At 34.6% G+C, this 15,284-nt stretch overlaps 1 protein-coding gene across 1 annotated transcript in view; it reads right to left on the bottom strand.

Moving 5' to 3' along the window:
* Positions 1–15,284, bottom strand: part of sspo (SCO-spondin) — an 89,014-nt gene that overhangs the window by 7,364 nt on the left and 66,366 nt on the right. The window contains exons 93-107 of the mRNA XM_026201634.1: positions 14,969–15,090; positions 14,445–14,581; positions 13,510–13,556; positions 13,159–13,368; positions 12,108–12,269; positions 11,913–12,029; positions 11,697–11,835; positions 10,706–10,905; positions 9,580–9,750; positions 8,246–8,373; positions 5,701–5,846; positions 4,751–4,797; positions 4,395–4,559; positions 3,241–3,461; positions 1,631–1,726 (exon numbers count right to left, since the gene is read on the bottom strand). Of these exons, the coding sequence (XP_026057419.1) occupies positions 1,631–1,726; positions 3,241–3,461; positions 4,395–4,559; positions 4,751–4,797; positions 5,701–5,846; positions 8,246–8,373; positions 9,580–9,750; positions 10,706–10,905; positions 11,697–11,835; positions 11,913–12,029; positions 12,108–12,269; positions 13,159–13,368; positions 13,510–13,556; positions 14,445–14,581; positions 14,969–15,090 (2,108 nt within the window). The remainder of the gene's footprint in view (positions 1–1,630; positions 1,727–3,240; positions 3,462–4,394; positions 4,560–4,750; positions 4,798–5,700; positions 5,847–8,245; positions 8,374–9,579; positions 9,751–10,705; positions 10,906–11,696; positions 11,836–11,912; positions 12,030–12,107; positions 12,270–13,158; positions 13,369–13,509; positions 13,557–14,444; positions 14,582–14,968; positions 15,091–15,284) is intronic.

Genomic DNA, 15,284 nt, shown 5'->3' with positions numbered 1-15,284 from the left:
CCCAAATGCTAGGTCAAAACAACCCAATACCTGGCTTCATTGATATTTTACCCAACACTGGGTTATATTAAACCCAGTATTTACACACACAATGCATATAGGCAGACGACATTTACATCAGAATATGATTACCTGAAATTACCTGGCAACTAAGTTTATTTTCTACTAATGCATCCCATAGGAATAAAAAAAAGTCTGTTTGAGATTTAACAAAACCATCTATGGGGGTGGGTGTTATTATAAAAAAACAAAAACAAAAAAAACAAACAAATTAAAAAAAAAAAAGCAAAAAGAAATTAAAATAAAAATAAATAAATAAAAAAAATAAAAAAATTGTTTATATATATATATATATATATATATATATATATATTTTTTTTTTTTTATTATTATTATTTATTTATTTATTATTTTATATATACACTTTTTTTATTAATATTAATAATTGTATTTATTTTTTTCCCCGAGGAATTTTTCAAAAAAAAAAAATTAAGAATTATAAGCAATGAACCAGACCAACCATCATTCATCTACGAGGGAGGAGTATAATTATAATGATTAATGACTAAATCTAAAAACCATAAAAATTTAAAAATAAAATAAACTTTAATGGAAATAAAATAAAATCAACGAATAATAATAAATAAAGAAAATAAAGAAAGAAAGAAAAACTTATTTAATCTAGTTGACTATTTCTCATTTAGATTAAACTGATGTACTAAAATAACTATATGGACTAAATAACAATAATTTAAAAACTATATAGACATGAAAAAACAGACAAAAGCACACAAAAAAACGACTTAAACTTTAAAATTTAAATGAAAAAATTAAATCTAAAAATAAAACTTTATTCTAAACATTAATAAAAACTTGTATTTACCATGTTTTATTTAGTTTGAATTAACATGAGATCAAGTTGGAAAGCATTTGATTTGCTTCTATGGTTATCAGTAGTTATGTTGTTATGACTATTAATTATTTGCACTTTGTGTTGTTTGTTTGCAGCTCAATGCAATCGTTACTCCAGAAACTTTTTCACTGTTCAAACCCATCAGCATTTTTATACCTCACAATTTATCTGACTGTTTGCAACTTTGAAAACACTTTTGATTATATTTCTGGAACTCAGTTTGGTGCCGCCGCAGGCAGAGAGAGGAAACACTATGAGTCCAGCCTGTGTTTATTTCAGTCAGTGATTATTAGTTTGGAGTGCACTCCTTCGCTGAGGTGTGACATTTACTTGTGCCAGTGGCAGAAATGCAAATCGGGTAATTTGATTTTGACTGAATGAAGAAGAACCAGAGGCAGTATTTTTAGTTGTTCTTTCTCCCAGAGGAGATGTTGGCTTCCTCGAGGGCTGCTGAGCTTCTGAGACGTCCAGGCGTCACTCCAGAGCCATCTGGGACATTATCCCTGACCGGAGCTGTTGCCTGGACAACGGGTCGCTCTATTTCCAGCATCTGGTCCTCTAACGGCGTCCTGAACTCATTACCGATGCACCGGTTATTCGGCCGATGCATGTGAGACTGAACAGCAGTGGATGTCTAACGGAGAATACACTGGAGAAATCTCTCTGTGTGTGAGGTGAAGGAAAGCAAATCTGAACCACAAACGACACGTTTCTTACCTCAGAGCAGTGAAGGGGAGGACAGTTTGACTGACAGTGTTTCTGGCCATTGATACAGCGACAGGACTGACAGCCGTCCACCCACTCGGACCCCGGCTGTGACACACAACACACAGTTCATTCATATTTACAGTTATGTGCTTGACACACACTCCCTACTAAAACAAGTTCTGCATAATATTTGGTCCCTGTGTTTTGCATTTATTAGTGTGTTAATAGTAGTATCATAATAGTGTATTATATTCACAATAGTGTATCTGTTTATTCATATATATATATATATATATATATATATATATATATATATATATATATATGTATTGCTATTACCATTTTAATTAATACTTTCATAAAGCAAGGATGCATTAAATTGAATAAAGGTTTCAGACCAACCATCATCCATCTACGAGGCAGAACTCTAATTATAATGATAATTATAATTAACTAAATGTAAAACCATAAAAATTGGTAAATAAATTTTAAATTGAAAAAAAAACAATAAAATAAAATGAATAAATTAAATAAAATAAAATGAATGGATGAATGAATGAATAATAATAATAAAAACATAAAGAAATAAAAGAAAGAAAAAAATTTAACTTAGTTAATCTAGTTGACATGGTATTTCTCATTTTCAGGTTAACCTAAAATAACAAAAAAACGGGACTAACAAACAATAATAAAAAAAAAATGTCAGTAAAGACATTTTATAATGTTACATAAGATTTCTATTTCAAATAAATGCTGTTCTTTTGAACTTTCTGTTCATCTGTGAATCCTTAAAAGTAAAATGCATCACAGTTTCCACAAAAATATTGAGCAGCAGAACTGTTTTCAACACTGATAATAATCAGAGATGTTTCTTGAGCAGTAAATGATCATATTATTCTGATTTCTGAAGATCATGTGACACTGAAGACTGGAGGAATGATGCTGAAAATACAGCGGAGCATCACAGAAATAAATTAAAGTTTATTTTATATTCACATAGAAAACAGTTATTTTAAATTGCAATAATATTTCACCTTTTTTTATCAAATAAATGCAAGAGCAACTATTTCTTTATGTATTTTTTTTTTTACAAATATTAGTTCCCATAAGTTAATTATATTATTAGTTCTTTTTAGAATGTTAGAATTTTAACATTGGTGAATCATTCATAATAATGATAAACATGAATTAATAAAGCCAATAAGTATATTTAAGTAAAGAATGTAGAATGAATGTAGATTTGTAAATATTGATCTACAGTTAATGTAGTATTGTGTACTGTAAAACATCCATCAATGTTGTGCTGATGGCATTCTTCCCGCCACAGGAAGTTACATCATCCGTCTCATTCAACAAAACGCTCTTCATACAGAAACTCTTAAATGGGCGCCACTGTAGTTCAATTAGACAACCTCATAAGGCCTTTCAACGTTTGTTTTTTTTTGTTGTTGTTCATTATTGATGATGGCAATTAAATTTTTCCACAAATGCCCTGAGTGCTAATCCATCAGACTCGTTAATGACCTTCCATATTAGAATAAACAAACAAAGTAAGCAGCACAGCAATTACAGGCTAAAGCAGAGCAGTGTGACGGGTGTGTGTGTGTGTGTGCGTGTACCTCTCGAAGCGTCCCGTCTTCCTCTTCACACTGACACAGAGCTGGAATCACACACTGGCCCTCCAGGCTCCGGTACCGGCCCTCCTCACACACACAGCCCTCTGTGGCCCCGGGGCCCGTACAGTTGAGCGGTTCAGGGCTGTAGAGGTCCACACACCCCCTCTCACACACGCGCCCCAATATGGACTCACTCCAGATCCAACGCTCACCATCTGGACACTCTGTATGAACATTAGTTGATGACCAATGGGCTTTAGGGAAGGGCAAATGCTATATATTTTTTTTTAAACTATGTTTTCTTTTATTATTTTATTTTTAAATAAACAGAACAGTTAAGTTGCAAAAATAAATAAATACAATAATTATTATTAAAAATATTTGATCAATAAAAAATATATTATTATTATTATTATTAAAATAAATAAATATAAAATAATATAGGTACAAATTTTTATCATTATTATTAAAACAAATAAGTAAAATTATTATTATTATTAGTTAAATAATAATAATTATTAAGCTAAAAAATATATTCATATAATTAAAACAATATTACAATTATTTAATAAATAACAATAAAATAAATATTTATTTTTATTATGCTGCCAAATAAAAAATAAACAGAATTTTTATTGTTTTAATTAAAACAACCAAATAAAAATAATATTAAAATAACAACAACTTCTATTAATAATAATCAATTAATGAATAATAATGATCGTCATCATCATCACCATAAATAAATAAATAAATAATATAGGTTAAAATGTTATCGTTATTATTAAAACAAATAAGTAAAATTATTATTATTATTAGTTAAATAATAATAATTATTAAGCTAAAAAATATATTCATATAATTAAAACAAATAAAGTAAATATTAAAATTATTTAATAAATAACAATAAAATAAATATTTTTTTTATTATTATTATGCTGCCAAATAAAAAATAAACATAATTTTTATTGTTTTAATTAAAACAACCAAATAAAAATATTAAAATAACCACAACTGCTATTAATAATAATCGCCATAAAAATGTATTATAATAATAACTTTTATTATAAATAAAAAGTACAGTGCAATTGCACTTCAGGTACTTTAAGGAATACAGTACTGAACCCCTCACAAACCCTCAGCACTGTGCTTCTCACCACATTCGGGGCCCCTGCAGACTCGTGATGTGTGTGAGGGTCCCTCACACTCCTGTCCTCTGTACTGCCGCTGGCGCCGAATCGTCCGGCTGGAGAACTGCTGTCCAGATCCACAGGACGCTGAGCAAGAGCTCCACGCTGACCAGCTGCTCCACTCACAGTCCTCTGAATGAAAACACACAGCATTCTTCACTTCCTCTCATAAACACAGCGAGGAGGTCATTGCTCAGAAGTTGTTTCAGGAACAAGTTTGCCTTTAAAAATGGCTCTCAAATCAATAGTTGCCATGCAGTGAGAATATGAAGCTATAAAAATAATGTGTCTCTGCTGTGAGTGTATGAGGTCACATGACTCACCGTCACATGACTTGTTAGTGCAGGTAAAGATCCCACCTTCACAGACACTGTATTTAAACACACACACACACACACACACACACACACAATTAAAATCAGATGTAAATATACACACTTATTCATCTTTGCATGCTTGATGTTATAGCTTTCTCAGAAAAGTTTTCCAAGACAAAAACATGTCCACCCCCAAAGCTTTTTTAAAAATATATTCAGAATAAATTATACAAATACCTAAATATATTTAGCATAAATAAAGTCTAATTCAGAGCATTATAACATTCGTGACAATTTATAACTTATAATATAACTTGTGGAGTATTTATACATCACAGTACATAAGATTATTCACACACAAGTATAAGCATAAATAGATTAATTTAGAGCATTTCAAATAATTTCATTTCATTTTTTTTTTTTAGTTGGAAAACTTACTACTGTTATGAAAAAAAAATATATATATATATATATATATATATTTTATTTTTTTTTGCATAACAGTAGTAAGTTAGTTTATAGAGTATTTATACATTGTGGTAGATGATTTACTAACTTATTATAGTTTACTTGGATTACCTCATTACCTTACAGTAATGCTTCAAAATAGGCTTCATTTTCTTATGGGAAAAATACAGTTTATTTTTTTCCTTTTATTTCTGTGCATGTATATGACTCAAACATGCAAATTTTCATCTAATTCATGCACTTCACTTCAAAATGTTTAATTCTGAATTGTTATTCCAGAGCTTTAGATTCTTTCAGCAATGTCAGAGTGACCTTCTGAACATCTCACTGATGTTTTATGTTCACTTCACGACACTGAGACGCTCTTAGAAAAGCCTGACTGAGTTCCATGTGTCACTGAATATCAATCCAATAACCGCAGGAGCTCGTTCTGTTAGAGATCATTTACACGTGAAACACAAAGCGTGCACCGAATGAATGTGAAGTACCATGAGTTGCAGGAGTCTGGAATGACGGTTCCTGTGGGAACTTCCTGTTCCTGGAGGTCCAGGGTGAGGTTGTGGGACACGGGTGGGAGCGAGATCAGAGAACAAGGACACTGGGATTGGGGAACACAGCTTCCGTTCAGCATCACCTGCAGATGGAGGATATGATTAATAACGTTCTCATATTCATGCGGGACTCGTACAGCCATCTGTTTCCAGATCACACTTCCAAAAGTACAGAGCCATCAGGAGCAGATGTGAACACTCCTCAAATCACTCTGTTTACTGCAGTCTGGAGTAACAAACACACTAGATTTATGTGTTTTCTGAAGCTGTGTTTGCTTGAGGAGATGCTACTGTGTTGCTAGGGAGCTGTGGTGGTTGCCAGGGGGTTGCTATGGAGGTTTAGGAGTGGACGTTGGAATGTGATTGTTAGGAGTCTTCGGGAATCTTCAGGAATCTGTTAGGACGTTGCTAGGGTGTTTAAGGATGCTGCTATGATGTTGCTATGGAGGTTTGTGGTAGAAGGTATCTTGGTGTTGCTAGGCAGTTTCTAGGCTGTACTGTATGGTTTCTAGAATGTTGTTAGGACGTTGCTAGGGTGTGTAAGGACGTTGCTATGGAGTTGCTATGGAGGTTTGTGGTAGAACATTGCTATGGAGTTGCTAGAGTCTTCTAATAATATGCTAAAATGTTGCAATAGCTAGGGTGTTGCTAGGTGGTTTTTAGAGTGTTGCTAGGGTGTTTAAAGATGCTGCTAAGACATTGCTATGAAGGTTTATGCTAGAACATTGCTATGGGGTTGCTAAGGTGTTACTATAGGGTTGCTATGGAAGTTTTCTGTAAGGTTTTTCGACATTGTTTTAGGGTTGCTAGGGTGATTCCATGGGGTTGCTATGGTGATGCCATAGTGTTTCTAGGTGTTTTAGGGGAGCTGCTAGGATGTTGTTCAGATGTTGCTAGGGTGTTCAGAATATTTTTAGCATGCTACTACCTGGTATCTTGGTGTTGCTAAACAATTTCTAGGCTGTTGCTATGTGGTTTGTAGAGTGTTGCTAGGTGGTTTCTAGAACATTCTGTGTAGTTTCTAGAGTGTTGTTAGGACGTTGCTAGGGTATGTAAGGACACTGCTATGACGTTGCTATGAATGTTTATGCTATAATGCTGCTATGGGGTTGCTAGGGTCTTCTGAGAATTTGCAAAAATGTTGCAATGGGGTTGCTAGGTGGTTTCTAGGCGTTTTTGTATAGTTTCTAGAGTGTTGCTAGGACGTTGCTAGGGTGTTTAAGGACGCTGCTAACACATTGCTTTGGAGGTTTGTGCTAGAACGTTGCTATGAGGTTGCTAGGGTTTTGCTATAAAGTTGCTATGGATCTTTCTGAAAGGTTTTTTCGACATCGTTATAGGGTTGCTAGGGTGATTCCATGGGGTTGCTACGATGATGCCATACTGTTTCTAGGGTGTTTTAAGAAGCTGGTACGATGTTGTTAAAATGTTGCTAGAGTTTTCAAATTGTTTTTAGCATGCTATTATCTGGTATCTTGTTGCTAGGCAGTTTCTAGGCTGTAGCTATGTGGTTCGTAGAGTGTTGCTAGACAGCTTCTAGGGTGTTGTGTGGGATTTCTAGGATGTTACTAGGCAATTTCTCGGGTGTTGTGTGTGGTTACTAGGGTGTTGCTAGGCGGTTTCTCGGGTGTTGTGTGTGGTTACTAGGGTGTTGCTAGGTGGTTTCTCGGGTGTTGTGTGTGGTTACTAGGGTGTTGCTAGGCGGTTTCTCAGGTGTCATGTGTGGTTACTAGGGTGTTGCTAGGCGGTTTCTCGGGTGTTGTGTGTGGTTACTAGGGTGTTGCTAGGTGGTTTTCTCGGGTGTTGTGTGTGGTTACTAGGGTGTTGCTAGGCGTTTTCTCGGGTGTCGTGTGTGGTTACTAGGGTGTTGCTAGGTGGTTTCTCGGGTGTTGTGTGTGGTTACTAGGGTGTTGCTAGGCGGTTTCTCAGGTGTCGTGTGTGGTTACTAGGGTGTTGCTAGGCGGTTTCTCAGGTGTTGTGTGTGGTTACTAGGGTGTTGCTAGGCGGTTTCTCAGGTGTTTTGTGTGGTTACTAGGGTGTTGCTAGGTGGTTTCCCGGGTGTTGTGTGTGGTCACTAGGGTGTTGCTAGGCGGGTTTCTCGGGTGTTGTGTGTGGTTACTAGGGTGTTGCTAGGCTGTTTCTCGGGTGTTGTGTGTGGTTACTAGGGTGTTGCTAGGCGGTTTCTCGGGTGTCGTGTGTGGTTACTAGGGTGTTGCTAGGTGGTTTCTCGGGTGTTGTGTGTGGTTACTAGGGTGTTGCTAGGCGGTTTCTCAGGTGTTGTGTGTGGTTACTAGGGTGTTGCTAGGTGATTTCTCGGGTGTTGTGTGTGGTCACTAGGGTGTTGCTAGGCGGGTTTCTCGGGTGTTGTGTGTGGTTACTAGGGTGTTGCTAGGTGGTTTCTCGGGTGTTGTGTGTGGTTACTAGGGTGTTGCTAGGCGGTTTCTCAGGTGTTGTGTGGGGTAACACAAACAGATGGACTCACGGCTCCAGGTAGGCAGCTGCACCCAGGACTGCAGGTCAGAGGCACACACTGATTTTGGGGCCACAGATCCTCACAGCTGTATGGACAGGATCCTGCACACGAGCTGAACACCTGATCTACAGGACAATCTGACAGAGAGAAACCAAACCAGTGTTACACAGCACACCGATGACACAGATGAGAGTATTATCTGTGGCTGAGCTACAGTAGTTTAAACACACATGATGTGTTGTTGCCGGTCTGATGGAGCGACTGCAGGCCCTTTCAGTGACTGCTGCCGAAGTTCATTAACAGCAGTAATCAAATGAGTCAAGCTGCTTAAACGACTCTGGAGGCACACTGCATTCCTCCCGAAGGCTTATCGCACTGTTTTAAATGAGTCTATCAACTCAAACTCTATTATGTCTTATCATCTAAAACACAATTAATGAACAGTCTGCATGGCCGTCACACATTGCATGATTCATGTTAACTCCTAACAGATTCTTCTCCACATTCTCTGATGCTTTAATGCAAATCAGTGCCACTTTTAATATTTTGTGTATGCTTGCCACGGACTGAAATTAGCATAAAATTGCACACAAGAGGACCAGGAAATTGCTGAATCTGTAATGTAGCTAAATGGAAGGTAAATATTTTCTCTAAGAGCATGTGTTAGAAAACACACACACACACACACACACACACACACATCTGCTTAAATTCAGCTAAACATCATTAAACCATATATATATATGTGTGTGTGTGTGTTTGTGTTTGTGTGTGTTTAACATTTTTACTTTTTACATTGTGCTGTAATTTAAATGACAATTAAGCACATTTACCCCTTATTTTCATAAACAATTAAACAGCAAAAATGACTGTCATTAGTAAATTATATCCATAACAGTATGCATAATTCATTGTACTATAAATTGTGATATAAAAAGAAAATTAAATGTCCTAAAATGATGCTTTTTAAAAAGTATGCAAAAAGCATTTATTTGCATCACGGCAATATGAACTTGTAAAGTAAATATTATTAATTTGAATGAAAATTTCACAGTCAGTATATCAGAATATTATCGCTATTCTATCTTAATGCCAAATACGGTTTCTTATTTTTCTTGTGATTTTCTTTGTAAAGCAACACATATCTGCAGCCTGAGTTATGAACATGTGCTGTCATGTTTTATGACAACATAAACTGAAATGACAGACACTCCACAGATATTATATGACCGTTTGAAGGGTTTTATAGGTGCACTGTAACACATCGTAAGTGTTTCTTCTTCACTGAATTGTGTTTATCTGTCAGGCCTGGTTGTGTGTGTTTATGGATGTGTGTGTTGTACCGGGCAGGCAGCTGTTGGTGTTGCAAGCGGTGTGTTGTTCCAGGGGTCCGGGGCAGCTCAGACCCCCAGGCTCTGGCTCCTGTAGGACCGTCTTCCTGCGCAGTGACACTCCTCCACCACAGGAGGCGCTGCAGTCAGTCCAGACTGACCACTCGCTCACCACACAGCCGGCTAACACATCGACAAAATCATAACGGCCTATAAAATCTACACTTTACATGATACAAGTCCAATTAAAATACATGTGAAGCACAAATTTATATATATATATATATATATATATATATATATATATATATATATATATATATATATATATATATATATATATATATATATATATATATATATATATATTCAGGATACTGGTTATTTTGGTAATTGGTTTTGTGGAAACACATTTGTTGGAAGTTTTTTTTTTTGTTGAGAATTTGACAAAAATAAGGAAAACACTTCCAATAGACTCAAACGAACTGGTTTCCATAAGAACTGTTTAGTTGTTGTTAAATGAGAATGAATCTGTTGCTGTTTATTTGTTAAACAGAACATAACAATTGCCAAAATTGTAAATATAAATAAATAAAAATAAATAACTAAATATAATAATAATAAATAAATAACATAATATAAAAGGTAAAATATTATGCTTTTTATACAATAAAGATACTTATATTTTCCCTTTATAGATAAAAAAAAATCAAATTGAAAAACTGTGAATGTAACTTTTTATACAATTATTCATAAACAAAACAAAAAAAAGTTGCATGCATTGCGATTTGAAATATATGACATGTTTTTCATATATGTTCGAAATATATATTTTTATTTCTATAAAACATCAAACAGTAAGAATATGTATTGTGTGTGTGGGTTTTAATTACATATTTGTTGATATTTGTTGATATCTTGTGCAAAATATTATAATAGTGTTTTTAAATATTTTTTATTATTATTTTTATGCAAATTAATTTAGCATGTTTTGTGACTTAAATTATTTATTTATTTTTTTATATTTGTTAACATATTTTCATATTTCTATCAAATATCACATAGTAGCTATATATAAACTGAGATTTGAATAGAGTTGAAGTGTGTAGCTGAGCGCTGCTGTGTTCTGTTGGCGGACCTGGACAGGGCAGCAGTGAGCAGCTGTCTCTCTGGACGGTTTCGGCGCAGGTCGGTCCTCCGGTCGTGTGTTTGCAGGACCGTCTGCGTGTCCTCTGTCCCTCTGTCCCACACGACGCCGAACACTCGCTCCACGAACCCCACGGACCGTAGACCGGACACACGTGATCCGTACACACCAGAGAGCCATTTACACACACACTGCAGAGAGACCACACTTTTTACAAAAACATCCTCACAGATGTATTAAAACCTGCTGAAATCTGAGATGTGAGAACATTCTGAGGCTGACACTTAGGTTATTACTGATAAATAAAACAAAAAATTAATAAATAACTAACTAAATAAATAACATTTGAGTTACTTTTTACGTTTTTTTTTTAGAACTAAAGAGACATATTTTAAAAACAAGAGATAAAGACACATAACATTAAAAAAATAATAATAATATTAATAAAATATATTATAGTTATATCAATGATACAAATAAATAAATAGGTCCAAACTAGTAAAAATGAGATGATAATAACGATAAATTATGTCTTAAATATATAAATGCATTCGTGCAGTTTTGTTGATATTTAAAAAATAATAATGAAAATATATTTTAATAATATTTAATAAAGTTTCAGAAATAATACACACATTAAATAAAAACTTTGCAATTATAAATTACAAAATAAGTACAGATATAACTAAAAAATGGAAGAATAAGAATAAAAATATAGACACACAAAAACTTTTAAATAAAAAAAGATAAAAATACAAAATAAAAATTAAATAAAAATTATAATATTTTATCAATGATATTTAATTAACACTTGTTCAAACTAGTAAAAATTAGATCACAATTATAAATGTTTTGGTCAATTCTGTTAATGTTTCTTTACCCTCAGCACAATATTTGAGAACACCAGAATCTGACCCCCCCTCCCATCTGGGACCGGTCCTTTAAGGTGAACCGGATTCATTAATGAGTGAGCTCCTCTCACCAGGTGTTGCAGCTGACGGTGATGTTCTCTCCGGGTCGGATCTCCAGCGTCCCGTTCTCCAGCGGGACCCCACAGCGACACTCGTCCACCCACACACACCCTCCGTCCTGCAAGAGCCGGCCGTCCGGACAGCGACAGCCTGAGGAGCAGAAACACACACTCACATTCCCCGCTTCATGTGTGCGCTAACACCAGAGGTCAGAGAAGCGCTCATACCTGGATGACAGGTGCCCTGCAGACACTGGACGTGATCCCAGAGGTCAGCGCAGCTGCGAGGACACTGATTGGCACAGGAGTCGTCATAGACCCGCCCCCTGTCCTCACAATGCTCACCTGTATCCAATACAGCTACTGTATAAAAACTACAAGAACCATTCTTCTATCATGTGTATAATGAGTATGTGTGTGTACCGGGACAGAGGCCAGTGTTGCAGCTCTGAGACTGCGTCTGTAGGTTCCTGCAGTGTGGGCCGGGGTCAGAGGTCAGAGGTCGGCGCTCTCTCTGCCGGTATCCTCCGCTGCAGGGATCTTTACACACACTCCAGCCGCTCCATGAGCTCCAGTGACACAGATCTGAGCAGAGACACACACACACACACACACACACGGCTTCATCATCATTAATCAGGTCATCATGACACTGCACTATACATTTTAGTTTTAGTTTTATATTGTTAAACTTTTATAGGTATTTTGAATTAGCTTTTATTTGTACATTTTCAGTTTTTGCTTCAGATTTTTGCCAATTTCTGCCAATTATTATTATTATTGAATGAATATTGCTGTTCAGGTGTATTTTATTTTTTATTTGAGTTTGATTTCAGTTTAAGTTTTTATTTATTACCAGTTAGTAATTTTAGTGCGTCAACATTATTTTCAGTGAGATGCCAAACAAAAATGTTTTTTAAATAATTATTATGAGAAACTCTTCTTATTATTTTTAAACACTGCTATTCATGTCAATTTTAGTTTTCATTTTTATTTATTTCCAGTTAGTAATTTTAGTGCTTTAATGATTTTTATTCCAGTTAGCTGCCAAGCCGACTCTAATTTTTATAATTTTTGTTTCTTCAAGCTTCTTTTTTTGTTTTATTTCACCTTAATATTCACACTTAACAAAATAAAAGTCTTTAACAGCTAATTATGTGCTTTTAAGTCCTTTGTCTTTTTTTTTTTTTTTTATTAATTAATTTGTTTTAAATATTTTTTTTAGGGTTTTTCTTCCCAGTTGTTTATTTTTATGCTTCAACAAACTATTTCTGTAAGTTGCCAAGGACAATTTAATTTTATTTCAGTTTAATTTCAATAAAAAAAAAATATTTAATAGATTTGAACTTAATGATTACAATGTCAAGTAATGAATATTCATGAGCCGAGTTCAGTCATTGGGTGTTTGAGAGTCTGATACAGGAAGTGTTTGATGATGATGTGTTATAATGGTGACCGTCTGTGGGCGACCCACCGGTGCAGATGTCAGACTGCGGGCAGATTCGCTCTTCCTCCAGCTCTTCATCACACTCTCCCTCTCTCCCGCTGACCGGCAGACCGGAGTCCAGGTCCAGACAGGCCCGAAAGCGCCGCTGGAGCGACACCAGCCCCGAAACGTTCCCACCGGAGGATGCTGGGATACACGGAGAGCAGGAGGTCCATTCTGACCACTCGCTGACCATCACTGAGAGACAGATGGGAGTTATTCATGAACAGACAGAAAAAGAGTTATTAGATTTCAGATGATTTGATCTGAGTCTAAAATTAGGAACAATAGACGCTCGTGGCTAAATATGGTTATATGAGTAAAAATAGAATAATATACCTTCACATTCCCGTAAATCACACTGCAGAGAGCCGTCATGACACAGACTGAAACACACACACACACACACACACACACACACAAAACATTATCAGAAGTCATTATAAATGTATATGTATATATATTATTGGAGGAACAGTATTATTTTAGCATTTAAGAATTAATTTTATTTACATATAAAAAATATTTCAGATTATATTTATCAATTTTATATTGCATTATAAAATATCAAAAAAATATATGTGTAATAAATACAATACAGTGTTACTTATTAATTATATATATGATTATATAATATATAAAATAGGAAATACATAATAGTAGATACATATACTGTATAGTTAGTGTTTTATATAATTTATGAATAATGAATTATAAATAATTGTCCTTTTTTTTACATATAACTATTCTTGAGAAATTTATTTCTGTTCACATTTATACATTTTATATTGTATTATATGAATTAAAAACATTTGTAAATTAATATAAAAAATAATTGTATAAATAATTATAGTATTTATATAGTACAGTAATTTATAAATTACAGTATACACACACACACACACACACACATTTATAAATATATATATAAATGTGTGTGTGTGTATACTGTAATTTATAAATTACTGTAATATATTTCAGAAATCTTAAAAAAAACATTATAAAAAAAGACAGAAAGAAAGAAAATTAAATATGTATTTTAAGTAAAATAAGTATTTAGAGAAATGTAATATATATTCGTTAAACAACATCACACACTGAACTTATAATGCTAGAGGTTTTATTGCATCACTAGAAGCTGTAGTTATAGAGAGACTTGACTTAGATGCATTGATTTACTCTGAGTAGTGCTGACTGTGATGTGTGAAACACTCGAGTTATCAAAGACACCTCATGATAATAACACTGTGATCTGAAGAGCGTCAGGGCCTCACCATGTCCTGCAGCCCACGGTCAGCAGCGCCCCCTGCGGGACAGTGACGGCCACAGGTCTGTCTGAGCCCTGATGGAGGAGATGGACACAGCCGCACTGATCCGGACGGACACATGATCCGTTCTGCTGCAGGAGACCCTGGAACACGTCCAAATAAATACAGAAATAAATATTACAATGATATTTATCATTATATATATATATATATATTTATTATTATATTTATATATATGTATTATTTTTATTTAAATAATTGATTTTTATTAATTTAATATTTTATTTTATTTGTTATCTATTTATTTTTATTCAGTAATTGTATTTATTTATTTATTTATTTATTTATTTATTTTTTTATTTTTTTACATTTAACAAAAGCATTAAATGAACTAACATTAAAGCAGATTAATAAATGCTGTAAAAATATTTACGATCACATTGTCATTCTAATATTAACAAATGAGAGCTCGCTGTAAAGAGTGACTGAAAAGCTTTATGTGAATTCGTGTGAATGTGTGCAGGACAAACCTCCGCACAGAAGCAGCCGGGTGTGCAGTTTTGGGACGAGCACGAGTGCGTTTGACCCAACAGATCACAGTGTTTCTCACACGGAGATCCACATTCAGAGAACAGGAAGGGTTTCTCACAATCTGACACACACACACAGATCAGTGTGAGAGTGAAATCAGTCACATAATCAACAAACAAACAACACAAATAATCCGATATTCTGTTTGCACAAAACATGCTGTTATTACCATAACAGTATGCATCAGGAATTATTCTCGTATCATGCACATCTCAGTTTAGCGTGTGCATGTCATCACACACACAATATATTAAA

This window comes from Carassius auratus, chromosome 24 (genome assembly GCF_003368295.1).
Source record: "Carassius auratus strain Wakin chromosome 24, ASM336829v1, whole genome shotgun sequence".
Classification (NCBI taxonomy): Eukaryota; Metazoa; Chordata; class Actinopteri; order Cypriniformes; family Cyprinidae; genus Carassius; species Carassius auratus.
This window is presented reverse-complemented; position numbering and strand designations above follow the sequence as displayed.